Source organism: Tupaia chinensis, unplaced genomic scaffold (assembly GCF_000334495.1).
Source record: "Tupaia chinensis unplaced genomic scaffold, TupChi_1.0 Scaffold148874_1, whole genome shotgun sequence".
In the NCBI taxonomy this organism is placed as follows: domain Eukaryota; kingdom Metazoa; phylum Chordata; class Mammalia; order Scandentia; family Tupaiidae; genus Tupaia; species Tupaia belangeri.
In genome coordinates, this window is record NW_006208722.1 from 1,022,608 (window position 1) to 1,042,784 (window position 20,177).

Consider the following 20,177-nt stretch of genomic DNA (forward strand, 5'->3'; position numbering starts at 1 on the left):
CGCCCGCCCGGGCGGGCCGCGCCGGAGCCGTTCCGCCCCGCCTCGGCCATGGCCGGCTCCGGCGCGTGGAAGCGCCTCAAATCTCTGCTGCGGAAGGATGATGCGCCGCTGTTTTTAAATGACACCAGCGCCTTTGACTTCTCGGATGAGGTGGGGGATGCGGGACTTTCTCGGTTTAACAAACTTCGAGTTATGGTGGCCGATGATGGGTCCGAAACCCCGGAAAGGCCTATTAATGGGGCGCCCCCAGCCCTCCTGGCCGACGACGATTCCTTATTGGACCAGGACTTACCCTTGACCAACAGTCAGTTGAGTTTGAAGGTGGACCCCTGTGACAACTGCAGCAAACAGAGGGAGTTCCTGAAGCAGAGAAAGGTGAAAACCAGGTTGACCATTGCCGCCCTTCTGTACTTGCTTTTCATGATTGGAGAACTTGTAGGTGAGTTGTGTCGCCAACTCACTTTGCATTTACCTTGCCTGGAGAGTCTTTGTCAAGTTGTAGTTACACTTGATTTGAGATTTAAGCTTTCTTTGCAGGAAGTTTGTTGTTTACCAAGATACTGATCTCTTGATGGGAAAAGGCCACAGGGTTCCAAAGTGCAGATCAACCTAAGCACAACATAAACTGCCCCGGATAATTTGGGCTTTGTCTTGTAATTCTTTGAACACTGTGTCATCTACTGTGAAGCCCAGGACATTGTCCTCATTGTGTATCATGTAACTTCCTCTTTTTTTTTTTTTTAGAATTATTTATTTCCATTTGTTATTGTTATTTTTTTCTTTATTTGACGAGAGAGAGAGAGAGAGAGAGAGAAAGGGAAAGTGAGAAAGCAAGCCACCAGGTCCAGGACTTGATCCATGGTTGGCCATGTGGGAATCCAGCGCCCTTATCCACCACACCATCTGCTGGCCCTATAACTTCCTCTTTAAAAAAAAAAATTCCGATGAAACGCCAGGATAATTGCCACATTAAAGATCATAAATGATTCTTCTAGAATTCCTTGGGATCAGAGAGTTTTGCAGTAGGAAGGGACCTTGTTGAACACCTGCTTCAACTTCTTTACACACAGGATTTTTTTTTTTTTACACTTCAGGATTCTGAAGGCCCAGAGAAGTTAAATAAGTTGTGAGGCTCCTTAGGTGGTTCATGGAAAGCCATGTCTATAGTCCCAGTCTCTTGGGTTTTTTTCTCTACATCTGACCTAGGTAGTCTCTTCACACCATTTCTCTTCTGTATTTAAAGCCAAGAGATTTGCAGGATTAAGTGGTACCAACTAACATGAAAGCTTTTCATTGTAAGGAGAGTTTGTAACTGGAGGGTACCTCCAAGTTTTATGAATTTGGTGTTCTTTTTCATTTCGTAATTTTGCAAATAATATTCCGACTATAAGAGATATTGTTAGCATAGAGAATATCCTCAAGCACCTTAATGTAACTGCCAATTTCTTAGTGACAGTTTAAAGGTGACATGAAAGCAGGGAAGTGATTTTCCCATGTTATCTCTTAATGACCCATGATGAGGACAAATGTGGCAGTTCTTATTTCAGATGCTTGACTGGAGGTCAAGGAAAATTACTTCCATTTCCTATCCCATTTCATACCACTTCTTCCCCACGCTCACTTTAGCCTTCTCAGCCTTCTTTCTCTTCCTAAGACTTCACGAAGCTCTTTTCCTGCCTTTAAGACCTTCACATTGGCCGGTCCCTCTACCTAGGTGGCTTTCAAACCTTTTTGACCTCACTATAGTAAGAAATGCACTTAACATTATGACCCGTGTAGGCATGCATGTATGTATGCACACATACATACACATTTATAAACATACATATAACTGAAACAAAAGTGTTATTTCATGTAATGTATTCGAATCTTTTTTCATCTGTGGTCTCAGCCCATGAAATTGATTTCGTGGTCCATTAGTAGGTCAAGGCCTACAGTTTGAAAAAGACTACAATGTTTTCTGAAACCTTATGGCTAGTTTCTTGTCATTCATGTCTTCTCTCAGAAGACATCTCTGAGAGACCTTTTCTGACTAAAATCTTTAGTCTCCTGTTCCCTCTCCAATTTTCAAAGCCCTCAGCATCCGAGATTTTCTTATTTATTTACTTGTTTAATATCTGTTTTGCTCCGTGAAAATACAGGTTGAATTCCTAGCACCTAGAACAGTGACTGGCACAAAGTAGATGCTCAATAAATTTTTGTTTAATTTTTTTTTTTTTTTTGGAGAGGTTTTTGCTGTAGGGCACATGCACTTGCCAGAAAGATAGAGAGACAGACAGAAAGCAATAAATCACCTCCTGGGGGAATGGCCACACCGCAATCCCTTCTCCTCCATTCTCCTCTAAGGATCTTAGGCACGCATGCACACGCACCTGGCATGAGTTTAAGCCACTGGGTCTGGAATTTGAACTCCAGTTGACTGTATTGGAGTCCAGCGACATAGCCATTACGCCAACTTCTGGTCCCTGTTTAATTAATTTTTACTCTTGTTAGAGAAGTATAAATACATAAGCTATGCAGACATTAAGACAAGAGTGAAGCTGTGGCCAAATAAGGCATAATCTCAGCAGACTAAGATTCAGTGATTTCTCAGATGTATACAGCTGAATTGAGTCACTCAGACTTAGCGATTTTTGAAGTTAATATTTAATATTTGAAGTTAAAACAATATTAACAATATTACAATTTTTCCTTTTAAAATTAATTTAGAGTTTACCTAAGTAAAATCATTAAGATGTAATTGTCCTGACTTTCCCTTTCTTTTTTTTTTTTTTTTTTTTTTTTTACTGCAGGGTAAATATGCTCTCCAGAGACAGAGAGACAGAGGAGGGGATAGGAGAAAGTACTCCCCATGGGAAATGGTCATGCCACAACACCTTCTCTGTCTCCCTTTTTTTGGGATTTTGGGCACCCATGCACATATGCGCAGGGTGTTTCTCAAGCTGCCGGGTCCAGGACTCTAACCCAGTGGTCAGCCATGTAGGATCTGGCTGCCTTAACCACCAGGCCACAGAGCCAGCCCCTGACTTCTCATTTCTAAAATCTTTTATTTGGTATATGTTATTTTGTGAGAGCATTGAATAAATATTTTCTTTCAAATAGTGGCTTTATTTTCAAATATAAAAACCTTTTGTTAAATAAAAGATAATAGTATTTAGGATGGACATTAGCAGTATTATTCAGAATGTTATATAGAATCAAATTGTACATAGTAAGTAGAGTATTTACTAAAGGGTGTACAAAGCACCTAGACATAAAGCTCTTATGTAAGAAATGTGGAATTATAAAAAAGTGAAGTAGGCCTGCCCATGACATGGTGGTTAAGGCAGCTGGATCCCACATGAACTACGCAGTTCAAGTCCTGGACCCTGCACCTTGAAAAACACCAGATGTGTGTGCGTGCCCAAACTCCCAAAAGGACGGAGAAATGGAGAAGGGACTGAGACTTGACAACTACCCATGGGGGTACTTTCTTATTTTCTCTTTTTTTATCCTCTCACTCTCTTTCCAACAGGCACATGTATCCTCTGGCAAATTTGAAAAAATAAAAAAGAAGTAATTTTAAAATGCAAAAGACGATGCTTGATTTTTAATATTGGCTTTGGCACTAACTTATCCTAAGACCTTAAACAAGTACATTCTTTTTTTTTTTTTTTTTTTAAGAGAGGTTTTTTACTATAGGGCATATGTGCTCACCAGACAGAGAGACAGAAAGTGAGAAATCACTCCCCACCCCAAGGCGGGATGGCCATGCCACAGTCCCTTCTCCATTCTCCTCAGGATTTTTGGAATGCATGCACATGTGCCCAGCAAGTTTCAAGCTGCCAGGTCCGGGACTCAAACTGCAATCCACCATGTGGGAGTCCAGTGACAACCATTACATCATCTGCTGGTCTCAACAAGTACATTCATTCTTCCTTCTGTTCAGCAAGTCTTTTTTGAATACAGTTATCGCTTGGTATCCATAGGAAATTGGTTCTGGGGTCTTCACAGATACCAAAACTAGTAAACACTTATGTCTCCTTTGTAAAATGGCATAGTATTTGCCAATATCCTACAAACATCATACTCTATACTTTAAATCACCTCTAGATTAGTTATGAGACCCAATACTATGTAAATGGTTACACCATATTGTTTAGGGAATAATAACTAGAACAAAGTGTACATATTTAGTACAGATGAAACCAATTGTCTTTTTAAATAATTATGATCTACTTTTGGTTGAATCTGTGGGATACTGCATGTTCTGAATACAATACAAATACAATGGAAAACAAAACTATTGATATTACGATCCTTACTGTCTGAAATATGTACTGTAATGGAGAAGATAGATATTAAACAAACACTCAAACAGATTTAAAATTTAGATTTCCTCAAGTGCTATGAAGAAAAAGAACAAGTTACTGTAAGAAGGCCAGCAGGTGGCTTGGTGGTTAAGGTGCTGGGTTCTCACATGGCCACCCTTGGTACAAGTCTTAGATCCGACGGCTTGAAAATCACACAGGCCTCATGTGTGCACGCCCAAAATCCCAAGAGGAGAATGGAGAAAGGGACTGCAGCATGGCCATCTCCCCTGGGGGGTGATTTCTCACTTTCTCTCTGTCTCTCCAGGGAACACACATGCCCTTTGGCAAAAACCTTAAATAAATAGAGAACCAGCAGTTAGCGTAATGGCTATGTCGCTGGATGCCCACGTAGTCGACCGCGGTTCGCATCCCAGACCCGGTGGCTTAAAACTCACGCCGGGCATGTGTGCGTGTGTGCCCAAGATCCCGAGAGGAGAATGGAGGAGAAGGGATTGCGGCGTGACCATCCCCCCTGGGGGGTGATTTCTCGCTTTCTGCCTCTCTGTCTCTGTCTGTCTGGCGAGCGCACGCGCCCTATAGCGAAAACCTCTCCAAAATAATAAATAAATAAACTTGTAGTTGCACAAAATACACAGAAGTCAATGGATGTGACTATCAGATCATCAACCACAATCAGATCCTACTGCTCTTGGCTCTGCACGCCCAGCCCAGAAGTGAGGATGATCACTCACTCAGCACGCTATGTGGTCATACAGTTCTGCTGTGCACTATAGCGGTGATTCTCGATGTGTGGTTCCAGGACCAGCAGCATCAGCAGCACCTGGGAACATGTTAGAAGTATAAATTCTCAGTTCGCATCTCTGATCTACTGAATCAGAAACTCTAGGGGTAGGATCAAGCGGTCTGTAGTTTCACAAACCCTGCAGGAGATGCCGATGCACATGAAAGTTTGAGTGCTAGTATACTATGGGATTAAAAGCCTACTCAGTGAATGGTGGTAGGAAAATTGGTTGTCCATGATGAGACTATACATACATAAACCCACACATGCAGATATGTAAAATAGACTTGTGTACAGTGCCTGGAAAATAATACCAAAAAAGTTGTCCCTTTTGTCCCTCTGTTTGGAAACATTGCTACCTACATCCATGTGAATTGGTTAATTTTTATCTTTTGTGTTGTACTAATGTACATTTTGTGGGTTTCTTTAGCTTATGTGCAAACTCTCAAACAAGTGAACATATATCTTCAGCTTTGTTATGATACTTGGATATAGTTATTAATTCACTGTCTACTAGTAAAATTAGTACATTGAGGAAAAGCTGCCGTGCCTAAACATGAACTTTCTCAACATGTTTGCCCCCACTTTAGTAGTTCTTCACTCTTTCAAGGTCATTGACTACTTAAAAAAATCTGTCAATAGAAATAGATATCCTCAGGACCAGCAGTTAGTGTAATGGCTATGTCGCTGGCTCCCATGTAGTCAACTGCAGTTCGAGTCCCTGACCTGGTAGCTTAAATTCACTCCAGGTGTGTGTGCGTGCATGCCCAAGATCTGGAGAGGAGAATGGAGGAGAAGGGATTGCAGCATCACCATGCTCTTCCTGTCTCTCTCTCACTCACTGTCTGTGTGGCAAGCGCACAAGTCCTATAGTGAATACCTCTCCAAACCAAAAAAAAAAGAAATAGACATCCTCACCAGAATAATATACACATATCTGACATTTTGCATAAAATTTCAGAATGCATTAATTTAATTATAATATTGCATCATCAGAAAAGTCATGATGTATTTTTCTATGTCTTTCCATGAAAAGTGCATCATGACTTTTCTGACTACCCAATAGGATAGAATTCAGACAGACATTTATGTTTTATTGGATATTAACTTATTTCTGGTTTGATTGCTTATGTTTATCTTTTAAATTAATTTGTTCATTTTTCTGTCCTCACTGTTAAGGTGGATACATTGCAAATAGCCTAGCAATCATGACAGACGCACTTCATATGTTAACTGACCTCAGTGCCATCATACTCACCCTACTTGCTTTGTGGCTGTCTTCAAAATCGCCAACCAAAAGGTTCACCTTTGGATTTCATCGCTTAGGTAGGTAACTGGGGTGTCTTTGGGTCATAATATTTTGTACTGAAATTACAATGAACTTATTAACTAGACTCTTTCCAGTGATACCTTATTTGAACCAAGCAAATAAAAATAGATGAACAAGATTTATTAAAAAACATATTCCAGGGTACATTCAGCCCAGTCAGCTGAACAGTTTACACCTATTTTATATGTGTGTGTGTGTATGTATGTATACATACATATATATTTTTTTTGGGGGGGGGTAGAGATTTTTGCTTTAGGGCACATATGCTCACTGAAGAAACAGAGAGAGACAGAAAGCAAGAAATCACCCCTGGGGGGATGACCACACTGCAATCCATTCTCCTTTCAGGATTTTGGGCATGCATGCACACATGTCCTTCGTGAGTTTTAAACCACTGGGTCTGGGACTCAAACTGATGTTGATTCTGTGGGAGTCCAGCAATGTAATCATTATGCCATCTGCTGATCCCTATGCCTATAATATATAATGATCATTCATCTACTTTTTAACTTGTTTTTTATTGTTATTGCTAGAGGGTATGTATGCTTGCCAGAGAGAGAGAGAAAGCAAGAGTGAGGGAGAGAAAGCATTTCCTAGTGGGGCTTAGTCATGCTAGAATCCCTTTTCTCCACTTCTTCCTATCAGGATTTTGGGTACACATGCACATGCACCCAGCAGTTTTTCAAGCTGATGGGGCTGAGATTCAGACCACGGTTGGCCATGTGGGATCTGGTTTCTAGTGCATGGCTCTTAACCACAAGCTGTGGGGCCAGCCCAGTGCTCATTGATCTTCAAGATCTCATTTCCTACGTCCTGAAATTTTCATCAGGAAAAAAGTTTACTTTCAGGTTACTGAACCAAACAGAACCACATGGGTTCAACTCGTAATGAGCATTAGCGTCCACTTCAGGCATTTTAACCAAAGCAACTGCAGTCTAAAATCAATCCATTTATTTATTTTACTGAAATTTAATCATTTAATGAATACTTGTTTGGCTTAATTCAGCCATCATGTTTAGTGGTCCTCTCCAAAACAGATTATAAAATAAGAAATGCTGTTTAATTAAGACAAATAACTTGAAAAATTATTTGGGCCATAAACAATAAATTGAAAAATATTTTATATTGATGAGTTTTTAAAGCATAAATATTCAGAGAGATTACTAAAACATGCTTACTACACCACTCATACTGCTAATTGTGTTTTTTCTTTATGTATATATATATTTATATTTATATTTATATATAGTCAATCACTGTATACTTACAGCATGCAAATGAATTTTCCAAGCATGGATACACTGTATATTAGTCCAGTTAAATATATTGTCATACATGTTATCATCAACAGATAAATTACCATTTTTGTGACCCTTACATGTTTTCATTTATTTCTTTTTCCTCCTTGATTCCCTTCCTCCCACAATGTCTTTAGTATCCATGGTTCTCCATGCTTTTATATCTTTTAATCTTTTTTTTTTGAGTTTTTTTTTTTTTTGCTATAGGACGCGTGCGCTCACCAGACAGACAGAGAGAGACAGAGAGATAGAAAGCGAGAAATCACCCCCCAGGGGGGATGGCCATGCCTCAATCCCTTCTCCTCCATTCTCCTCTCGGGATCTTGGGCATGCATGCACACGTGCCCGGCGTGAGTTTAAGCTACCAGGTCCGGGACGCGAACCACGGTCGACTACGTAGGAGTCCAGCCACATAGCCATTATGCTAACTGCTGGTCCCTTAATCTTTAAGTTTCTTCACAGAGTGCAGACATTCAGTATATATGGAGATATACGATGCCTCTCTCATAGTCTGGCTTGCTTTCCTTTGCAGTAAATCTTCCATATTCACCAGTTTTCTATCAAATGCCAGGGTCTCATTGTGTTTTTATGGCAGCCTAAATCTTAAGCATTACTGTAATATGCACAACATATACTATGGGGCTGACTGTCACTGCAGCCATTGTATAAATGTAATTCTTCAAAGGAACATATTTTTATTTGCCTACTTTGTGTAAATATTAATGTTCAATTAAGAAGGTTTAAAATCAGGCCCAGCTGCTATGGCATATTGATAATACAAGTTCTCTGCAAAACTGAAAAACATTGTGTGACCTTGGGTCCAGATCTTCTTGTTGGCCTGAAAATACACCAGGCATATGCACAGGCACCCAGGATCCTGAGGAGCCAGAAGGCTGGAGATGTGATCCTGTCATCAGCATCTGACTACTCTCTCTCTTAGAATCCATTAAAATAAAAACGTAGAAGTACCAAAACAACAAAGAGAACAGATGGTTAGGTCACCAACAAACAGGGTCTGGAGTGATGAGATCCTGTCAAGGGTACACCTCTCTCTCTCTCTTTCCCCCACGTCTGTGGGCATGTGCCTTATATCTAAAAAAAAAAAAAAAAAATCATAGCTCTGCTTCTTACTGTGTTTTTAAATCTTTTACTAATTTTGAAAATATGTGTCAAATAATTATGTGGACTATTATATGAAATATCATATAATCAGATGTCATTTGCAGAAAACCTAGAAGTTGACCTGGTTTTCTTTTTTTTTTTCTTGGAGAAATTTTTGCTGTAGGGTACATATGCTCACCAGAGAGGGACAGAGAGACAGAAAGTGAGAAATGCCTTTCTCTGATGGGAGGAAGGCCACACCACAATTCCTTGTCCTCCGCTCTCCTCTCGGGATCATGGGCATGCACACACATGCACCTGGCATGAGTTTCAAGCTGCTGGGTCTGAGACTCGAACCATAGTCAACTACGTGGGAGTCCAGCAACATAACCATTAGGCCATCTGCTGGTCCCCAATAGCTTTCTTTATGTGACTTTTCTTCCAGATTTTGTGCTGAAGAGGTTAACGTGGATTAACTAAAATAGTAATTATATAAAAAGACTGTAGTAAGGGGAACCAGCAGTTAGCATAATGGCTATGTCGCTGGACTCCTACGTAGTCGACCGTGGTTCACGTCCCGGACCTGGTAGCTTAAACTCACGCTGGGCGCGTGTGCATGCATGCCCAAGATCCCGAGAGGAGAATGGAGGAGAAGGGGTTGCGGTGTGACCATCCCCCATGGGGGGTGATTTCTCGCTTTCTGTCTTTATGTCTCTCTCTGTCTGTCTGGCGAGCGCACACGCCCTACAGTGAAAATCTCTCCAAAAAAAAAAAAAAAAAGACTGTAAGAAAAGTTGCTTGTATTTGAAATAAAAAGCAAGATTTGCAGTATGGTAATGTAAATCGTTACCCTAGGTTAATGGCAAAATGATAGTATTGGAGTCTTTTTGTAGCATCATATAGTTCTACTGAGCAAAGACCTCTGGCAGATCTGGCTTGGTGATGAGTTGTCCTGGAGTAGGTGTATGTTTGCAATGCTAATTCTATATAATTGTTATTTTATCTTCTGATGCTAAAGGAGCGGAAAGTGGGACCAGCCGATGGTATGGTGGTTATGTCACTGGACTCCCATACCTGACCATGGTTCAAGTCCCATACCCAGTGGCTTAAAACTCACACCGGGCACATGTGTGTGCATGCCCAAGATCCTGAGAGGAGAATGGGGAGTGAGGTGATTTCTTCCTTTCTGTCTCTTTCTGTCTCTCCAGTGAGCACATGCGCCTTAAGAGCAAAAAATCTCTTTAAGGAAAAAAAAAAGGAACAGAAAGTATTTAGCTAAGAAGTCTTCCCCTGTACATGCAGTAAAAAAAAAACAAAAAAACTCTAGTTAGTGATTCACTTTAGCACCTTCCTCCCACCCCTGATAAAAGGTATGTCTGTTAACTATTCACATCTTAGTGGGAGTTTAATCATATCACATGAAACATCTATGGAAAAAGAATAGATTTCTAGAACTTCCTCGAAACAGGATTTTTTATTGAGGTAGAAAGACGACAGGATTGAGGTGGTCAACATTAGATAGCCAGCAGTCAGTCTGAGAGTAGTCGGCCCCTTGGGTATGGTGGAGAGGGAGATGTTGGCAGCAGGTTATTTAGAACAGTGCATGAGAGGATCTGCAGACAAATGTGGAGTGGCGTTCTGGTGGTGACACGGGCCACTGAAAGTCGTATCTGAGGTCTTTTAGCAGAGTGCTTGTGATTTTTTGTGGCTAAGTTGAAATGCAATGAACAGTTTAGAAGTCCTAGACAAATCCAGTACAGTCCACTGTGTTTCCATGTTCCCTTCCTATCTTCCATTGCAGGAAGGTAGGAAAGAGAGATATCATTAAGTAGAGGAGAGACTGTATGTCCACTCTCAGTTTTACAGACCCCTGAAACGTGTCTTTAGACGTTTGCTGCATGTAGTCCTTTGAGGCAATAGAAAAATAAGTGTTACGTAAGTGAAATATACTCGATGTTGGCATATGGCACTAGCAAAGTTAACAGTTAAGATAAAATCAGTACATTTACTCAGCACCAGTGAAAACAAATATGCTCGGCTTCTATGTGGCTTACATAGTTGAAACCAATTGTTTTTCACTCATTGATCAAGTGCCCACTAGTTACCTGCTGAATGAATGAATAATAGCATAGGGTGGGGAGACAGGCAGTAAATATGTGTACAAACATGAATATAATCATAAATGATAATAAATGCTATAAAGAGAAATAGAAGGAATAGTGATGGGAAAATAACAGAAGATAGGAGGACTCCAGGATTTTTGACACAAACTCAGATGCTCTAGTTTTGATAATTCATTGATGTTTTTAAATGTACAATCGTTTTCATACTTCATAGTACTATCAAAACTTGATAATCATGTTTTCTATTTAGGTTTTTATTTTAGCATTATCCATTCAAACCCAAACTGTTTATTTTTTGTATATAAAATTCAGAGCATATTTTAGTCTTTATTAGATTACTCGACATAAACATTTGTTTATATTTCAGCTGAATGAAAAGACTCAAATGATCTTTTAGCAAAAAACACATATTCACTCATCTTCCTTCTCCAATGCCATAATTCAGACAGGTAGACTGGTTTAATTATGTATGTATAGAATAAAATAGCAAAATATGTTAGAACTACTGTAATAGTTGCTTTTCTGGCAATTCTGTCTTTCAAGAGTTTTTAATTTATGCTAAATTTCCATTGAGATTGAAATATGACTGTTCGGAGCCAGCAGATGGCATGATGTTTAAGGCTCTGGACTCCCACATGACTGACCATGGTTCAAGTTTTGGACCTGGTGACTTACTTTCTCACTTTCTCTCCCTCTCTGGGTATCTCTCTGGTCAAACTAAAAATAATAAGAAATATGATTGTTCAAGTTTACTGAAACCTAATGGAATAATAACTTTCACTGAAATCTAGGTTTTTAACTGTGCCAAGTTGTTGGGTCTCCTTTAAGAAAATGAAAAATTCATCCTACATGTACTTCTTTTGTCTTAGAAGACTTTATTATGTGACTGGAGACCAACCCAGAGCAAGAATGAGATCAGAACAGGTCATAACTTGGTTGTTGACTGAAAGCTTCCTTCTCTCTTAAATGTTGTAGGAAGATAAAAAGCTTGCCTATTTTTATCTGCATTTCATCACATTAAAAATACTATGAAAGAAAAAAATTTAAACACTAGTTAGTTCTATTCATGGTATTTCACCAAAGTTTAATTTATTCATAATGAAAGAGCTTTTTGTTTGTTTCATGAGAATGATCACATTTCCACTATTAGAATTTATAGCCAGGTAGTCTTGTCTGTGCTTTATACTTTACGATTATGAATCTCATCCCTAAAAATCTACTTTAAATTCTGTGTTCTTTCCTCTTTTGCGTTTATCAGTACTCTTTCTAGAAGACATTTTGACAGGTGATTAGAATTTAAAATAATAAATGACTGTCTTTGCTTACACCAAGGGAGCTCGACTATGAGACAGATACCTTATTAATTGCTGGACAAAGGTTATCATTGATAGCAGTATCCTAACAGGTCATTATGAGAATTTCTAGGGATCAGTTGGATTCCATTACTGTTAACTCTAGCAGGCATCAGTACCTTTTTAAAGCTGCTTGTGTGTGAAAACTGTGATGTGGAGAACTGAATTTTTAGTACAGGCTACAGGAGCTTAGTGGGCCTTGTAATAAAGAATTGTAATACAGGAGCTTAGTGGGCCTTGTAATAAACAGAGCCAAGGAGCTCTGTTTATGCTTTTGGTTGACGGTGTTAGTTTGACTTGATTGGTTTGTTTTCCTTATCTGAGAACTCATAAAAAGTTAATTCTAAATGTTCAGGAAAATTATCACTAGAGTGTAGGGTTGTCAGATTAGCACACAATGACAGGATGCCCACTGTATCTGAAATATTGCATGTGACATGTTGATACTTATTATTTGTTGTATACCTGAACTGAAAATTTAATTGAGCATCTAATATTTTTACCTTATAGTATAGTTTATCATCCAAACTAGAACACTTCTGATAGTGAAATGGGGCACTGTTAATAATTCTGCCAGGACAACAAGCCTAAACTGCACTGTCCTGGGAAAATTGCAAAATATGGTCAACCTAAGTATAAGGGGTTTGGAAAGAAGTTTTAATTATTGGTATTAAATTTTCATAATCAATTACATCTTTGTGTTAACTGGCAAGTTATACATCTTTATAAATGCAAAATGTATTATCATTTTTATGTTTAAAAAAAATCGATTGAGGGCCCAGCAGGTGACATGGAGGTTCAAGCAGCTGGGTCCCATGCGGTCAACTTCATGGTTTGAGACCCGGACCCAGCAGCTTGAAAGTCATGCTGAGCACATTTGCGTGCATACCCAAAATCCTGAGAGGAGAATGGAGAAGAGGGGATTGTGGTGTGACCATTCTCCCTGGGGAATGATTTCTTTCTTTCTTTCTCTCTCTCTCTCTCTCTCTCTCTCTGGCAAGCACACCCACCTTATAGCAAAAAACTTAAAACAACAACAAAAAAAAAAACGAATGTTTAAAACTATGGCAGCCTGGGACCAGCAGTTAGCATAATGGCTATGTCACTGGACTCCCATGTAGTCAACCGTGGTTCGCGTCCCGGACCCGGTGGCTTAAAACTCAGGCCAGGCACTTGTGTGTGCGTGCCCAAGACCCCGAGAGGAGAATGGAGGAGAAGGGATTGTGGCGTGGCCATCGTGATTTCTCGCTTTCTGCCTCTCTGTCTCTGTCTGTCTGGCGAGCGCACACGCCCTATAGCAAAACAAACAAACAAAAAAAACTATGGCAGCCTAATTGCTATTTCAGCCTTGATACTTGATTAAAGCTCTTCTACTAGCAGAAGGAAGCTACTAGTATATGATATTTTAATTTTGAAAAATAATTGTCTTTATATTATCTATGTGTACTTTACCTATTAACAATTAGAACCTTTTCAAATTGCCAGAAGGCCTATGTGGCTTACCAGAGAGAGAAAGGGAGAAAGCACCACCCAGAAGGGCAGAGTTATGCCACAATCCCTTCTCCTCCATTTCTCCATGTTATTGGAATTCAACCTGTGAATGGCTATATGGGGCCCAGCTCCCTTAACCACAAGGATATAGGGCCAGCCCCCAAGCAGTATAACTTAAGAGAAGAAATTCCATGTCTTGGGCTCACAGGTGGCATGGAGGTTAAGGCAGCTGAGTCTCACATGGCCAACTGCATGGTTCTAGTCTCAGACCCAGGATCTTGAAAATCACACCAGGAGAAGGGTTTTAGCATGACCATCCCCTTTTGGAAGAATGATTTCTCACTTTCTCCCAATACCCTCCACAAGCACATATGCCTGGTAGCAAAACTTAAAACATTTTTTAAAAAAAAGAAATTCCATGCCTTTTCTGTCTTTTATTTGCCTTAAGTCTCTCTTAACCTATTTAACTTTCGTTTTCTGGAATTTAGTAAATTACCTACCATTCATATTTAGCTTCGTCTTAATTGTATAGCCTTTTATCATCTTTTGTTCAACCTTTAATTAACTTCATTCTTCAAAATCATCTATAAATATTCGAATGCCCACTATATGCAAACCACTTGAAGTGTACTACATATAACATGGAAGAAAACCGGTTCATATCTCCAAAGAGCTTATAGTCCGATTTTATGGGAAGTTTCTCCACAGCTTTGTATATTTTAGTTTGGTCCTTTCTCTGTCTTCCTCGCCTCTTTTTATTTAAAGAAAATTGCTTGATTTTAAAAAAATTTTGGGACCAGCAGTTAGCGTAATGGCTATGTTGCTGGACTCTCATGTAGTCAACTGCAGTTCGCGTCCCGGACCCGGTGGCTTAAACTCACGCTGGGTGCGTGTGCGTGCGTGCTCAAGATCCTGAGAGGAGAATAGAGGAGAAGGGATTGCGGCGTGGCCATCCCCCCTGGGGGGTGGTTTCTCGCTTTCTGTCTCTCTGTCTCTGGCTGGCGAGCACACGTGCCTGAAAGCAAAAAAACCTCTCCCCCCCCAAAAAATATTATTCATAATATAGTGCATACATGCACTTGTGACAGAGAGAAAGGGAGAGAGAGAGAAGCACCCATCACAGGGTCTGGTCATGCAGCCGTCCCCTTCGTCCAGTCCCCCAGCCTTTCAGGTCTTGGGCACTCACATGTGTACCTGGAATATTTCTGTCTGACCAAGCTGAGGATTCAAACTGCAGTTGCCACGTGGGATCGAGCATCTCTTGAGCAGTACATTAGTGTTGTACTATGGCGCTGGCCCTTCTTCAGCTCTTAAATTGCTTTTAAAGTAGTATTATTAGTATTAAGAATAGATATACCATGGTTTTAAATAGGAATTTTATGTTTCTGTGTTGTTCCACATTGTGTTATCTGTTGTATCGATACACAGGTTTCTATATAAAATATGATTTGTGTCTATATTAATTCGGTATCTTAAAGAAATAGCTATAACTGCTAGATAATTTTTCAGTGTTGTATATTATAAAATGTATAAAAAGTCCAAGATACTAGAATTGCCTGTAACCTTTTAGCACTGTGTCATCCAAGATAAATTTTCCAGGTTGTTTCACCTTTTAACACTTAACAGGATTAATGTCAGATTTCTCTAAAGGAAAAGTTTTCCTTAGAAGTATTTCCTTGCTTTGATTGTTTTGAGTGTCAACACTTGTTTTACATAATAACATTAACTGTTTTTCGAAATACTTCACAGGCCAGCCCCATGGTGTGGTGGTTCAGCACTGTGCATTAGTAGTCAGATGCCACCTGCTGACTGCAGTTTGAATCCTAGCCCTGGCAGATGGAAAGACACTGTGGATGTGTGTTCATGCCCCAAATCCTGCCAGGATGGAGAAATGGAGGGAAAAGGATTGTGGTGTGACCTTGACCCATTGGGGTTCTCTCTCTCTCTCTCTCTCTCTCTCTCTCTCTGGCAAGTGTATGCACCCTCTGGCCATTGAAAAAAATTTAATTAAAAATAAATACATTTACTTCATATTGCCCTATTTTTATTTTCAATAGATTTAATTATGTTTGCTTTATATTCACAGGGTAGACAATGTTAAAATGCAAAAGCATATTTAATGCAAAGTCATTCCTGTCTCTCAGCTACCACTTCTTTTCACCCAGAGCAACAAGTTCTTTATGAGTATTTTGTATAATCCTTATAAGGATTTCATTTACAGATGATGACTTATATATTCTTTTTAGCTTTTCTTTTACACAGATAGAAACATATCATGCACAATGTTGTGTACTTTGCTTTTTACACATAACACTATGTCTTGGAGATTATTCTTTATCAAAATAAGCTTTTTTTAGCCTGTAATCTCCACTACTTGGGAGGCTGAGACAAGAGGATCCCAAATTCTAGGCCAATCTGAACAAGATAGTGAAAGAAGTGAGCATCTCTTAAAAAGGGGGGGGAGAATATATATCCATCTCTTGTGTATTATCTGTAAAAATACTTAATTTGACCCTAAAGAGATAGGAATAGACAATGAGGAGTAGTGAGGGTGAATTAGTGGTGGATCCATATCAGTTAAGCTGCTAACCACATTTTTAGAGGTTTATTTGTTTGTTTGCTATAGAGTGTGTGTACTTGTCAGAGAGACCGAAAATGAGAAATCACCCCGATGGCCACACTGCAATCCGTTCTCCTCCAGTCTCCTCTTGGGGTTTTGGGCACACAGACACACCAGCCTGGCGTGAGTTCCAGCCACGTAACCATTATGCCATCTGCTGGTCCCACTAAACAGTTTTTATATATGAAAAAAAATGACATTTATAAAAATGATATAGTGCTTTTATCTCCTTAGGGGAAATATTTGCTTGTCACCAAGTATAATTGCTATGCTAGAAATACATTTGTTTTGTGTACGTTTTCCTCCAGAGGTTTTATCGGCTATGGTTAGTGTGCTATTGGTGTATATACTCATGGGATTCCTCTTGTATGAAGCCGTACAGAGAACTATCCATATGAACTATGAAATAAATGGAGACATAATGCTCATCACCGCAGCCGTTGGAGTTGCAGTTAATGTAATGTAAGTGCTACTTTTTCACATCACCATTCGCAAGTACTCTGAATTTAGAGACTATCATCCATGCATTCAAGTAATACATAGTAGTTTTGTCATCGTTTTAAATCATATATTTTCCTTGTAAACATTAATAGAACACATTGAACAGTAAATTCCTCATTAGTTTTCTCAACTACACTGGAGTTTAGCTATCAGAAATTTATTTAGGACAAAGCTTTTCATTGTTTTAACTTTTAGAATATAGGTTGACTATCTCTTAAGCAAAATACTTGGGATCAAAAGTGTTTCCGAGTTTGGATTTTTTTTTCAAATTTTGAAATATTTGCATGCAAATAATGAGATATCTTGGGGATGGGACCCAAGTCTAAACATGAAATTTATGTGTTTCATGTACAACTTGTACATGTAGCCCTAAGATCATTTTATATAATATTTTTGTAGCCCAGCATTTTGACAGTGCCAGTCACATGAGATGAGGTGTGGAATGTTCTACTTGCAGTGTCATATCACTGCTCAAAATGTTTTGGATTTGGAACATTTCAGATTTTTGGATTAGGATGCTCAACCTGTACTTACATATTAACTAGATTTATCTTTTTAACTGCCATGTTGCTTCATTAGTGTCTGCCAAGTGACATTTTTTTCTGTAGCAAATACTTTTATCAATAACATTAGGGAAAATAATGTTTTCTTTTATTTTTTTTAACAGAATGGGGTTTCTATTGAACCAGTCTGGTCATCATCACTCCCATTCCCACTCCCTGCCTTCAAATTCTCCTACCACAGGTCCTGGGAGTGGACACAGCCGTGGGCAGGATAGCCTGGCAGTGAGAGCCGCGTTTGTGCACGCCCTGGGGGATCTGGTGCAAAGTGTTGGTGTGTTAATAGCTGCCTACATCATACGATTCAAGGTAATAGGATTGCTCATTTTTCCATTTTAAAAATGTATTTAATTTCAAAATGAGAAGTTGGTGTCTTTCATTAGGATACAGGCCACTAATGCCAGTTCTATTCATTTTGCATTGATATAAGATTAATTAGCCATCTGTACAGCTCTTTTGTTAGCAGTAAACACAGCGTATCATCTTGTGGAGTAACTCGTCTGTATTTGGCTTTGGCGGTGCTTTTTCACTGGAGAACTCAGTTTTAAGCTTTGTCACTGAACTGCTAGTTAGCAACATGTGCACTGAGCTAGAAACTCAGAGTTCTTGGCTCTGCTGTTAGCCTGGACCTTGAGCAAGTCCCTCAACTCTACACTTGAGTTCCTTCCTCTTTACTCTGAGGGTCCTAGACCAGAGAGCTACTAACGCTTCTTCCAGCTCTGATCCTGTGATTCTGGGAGGACGATTTAGAGAAAGCACAGAAGAGAATACTAGAAAAAGCAATTAAACTTCCGGAAAGTGGTCCCATGAGGAAAACCATTTAAACAATCTGGAAAATAGTGAAGATGATTTCTCCATTATGATATCCAAATTTAAAAGTATTTTCCAGTTCTTCTAAAGAAAGCCAAAGAACAGGGGACATGTGTGTTGCTTTGCTCTACAGTCTGTTTTATGTCCGTCTATATTTAATCATACAGCTTTGATATATTGCCTTTTAGCCAGAATACAAGATCGCTGATCCCATCTGTACATACGTATTTTCATTACTTGTGGCTTTTACAACATTTCGCATCATATGGGACACAGTAGTTATAATCCTGGAAGGTAAGTTTTCACTGATTTCTGCATCCTGAGTTTATGGCTTCTCTAAAGCAGACTGGGGTTCAGAGAGGACACTCTAGGAGCTATGTCTCTTGCTTTTGACTGATCCTCATTACGCTGTATACTGCTACCTTACATGTGTGCGACATACAGAGAGCAGTGCCCTCCCTCTGTCACCCACTTGACCGTCACACTTCCTGGGAATAGGAGGTAAGGCAAACGGGGCTAAATTATCTCCATTTGCAAACAGGCAAACTGAGGCTCTGAGGAATAGCATAAGTTGATGAAGGCCATGCTGGCACTAGGACAAGGATGACTGTTAGAGTGATTAGGTCTAGTCGATTGTTTTGTTTTGTTTTCATTTATTACCATTAAACTTGTGACTTTGTTGTATTTATGACAACCTCACCGTACTGATATTATATGTAAACATGAATATAAAAACTCCCAACAATAGGTTTATTATCATTGGATCATCCTCTGTTTTGGTTGTTGTTTACTTTACAAAGAAAAAAAATTTTTTTGGAGGGTTTTTTGTTTTTTAGTTTTTGTTTTTTTTTTGCTATAGGGCGCGTGTGCTTGCCAGAAAGACAGAAAGCTAGAAATCACCCCCCACGGGGGCTGGTCACGCCGCAATTTCTTCTCCTCCATTCTCCTCTCGGGAGCTTGGGCACACATGTACATGCACCCAGTGTGAGTTTAAGCCACCACTGGGTCCGGGACTCAAACCGTGGCCGACTACATGAGAGTCCAGCGACATAGCCATTACGCCAACTGCCGTTCCCTACAAAGAAAAATTTTTAAACTATGTTTTAAACTCTTGTATATATCCTAAATTTATAGTAAAAATGTGTATATTCATGGTTTGGTATTTTTGGTTTTGCTTTGTTTATGACATCATAGAGTGCGTGTGTTAGCCAGAGAGGAGAGATACAGAAAGAGGGAAAGTGAGAAACCACCCATAGGGATGTGGTGGGGAGAATGGCCAAGCCACAGCCTCTTCACTTCCATTCTCCTCTTGGAACTTTGGGCTCACACAGATACACACACACTCAGCATGATTTTCAAGCTGCCACGTCCAGGAATAGAACTACGGTCAGCCATGTAGGAGTCCAGTGCCTTAACTACCACACCACCTGCCAACCCTATGCATGGTTTATATTAAACCACTGGGTCATCGTAAAAGTAATGATGCATTTTTGCATAGCAAAATGTGTCATGACTTTCCCAATGACCTAATATTAGTATATCTTAAAGTGTTTATTTAAACTGAGTTTGACAAAACCATTTTTAAAGTGTCTTATCAGGGGATCAGCAAATATCATAATGGTTGCATTGCTGGACTCCTGTGAAATCAACTGTGGTTCGAGTCCCAGCCCCAGTAGCTTAAAACTCAGGCCAGGTGCTGTGTGTACATTCTCAAAATCCCAGGAGGAGAATGGAGAAGGGCTACTCCCCCTGGGGGGCAATTTCTCATTTCCTGTCTCTATCTCTGGCAAGCACACACACCTTATAGCAAAAAAAAAAAAAAAATAGCTTGTGCTCAGTATGGTCCAACTGCTCCATTCATGCAAGCAATGTTGGAAGCCATAGCTACTGATTTTTT

The 20,177-nt window shown here is 39.6% G+C and overlaps 1 protein-coding gene across 1 annotated transcript in view; it reads left to right on the plus strand.

The window, feature by feature from the left end:
* Nucleotides 1–23: 23 nt before the first annotated feature.
* SLC30A4 (solute carrier family 30 member 4) overlaps nucleotides 24–20,177 on the plus strand; it is a 22,002-nt gene continuing 1,848 nt past the window's right edge. The window contains exons 1-5 of the mRNA XM_006170723.3: nucleotides 24–439; nucleotides 6,274–6,420; nucleotides 16,718–16,871; nucleotides 17,578–17,779; nucleotides 18,469–18,574. Coding sequence (XP_006170785.1) covers nucleotides 49–439; nucleotides 6,274–6,420; nucleotides 16,718–16,871; nucleotides 17,578–17,779; nucleotides 18,469–18,574 — 1,000 coding nt within the window. The 5' untranslated portion in view covers nucleotides 24–48. The remainder of the gene's footprint in view (nucleotides 440–6,273; nucleotides 6,421–16,717; nucleotides 16,872–17,577; nucleotides 17,780–18,468; nucleotides 18,575–20,177) is intronic.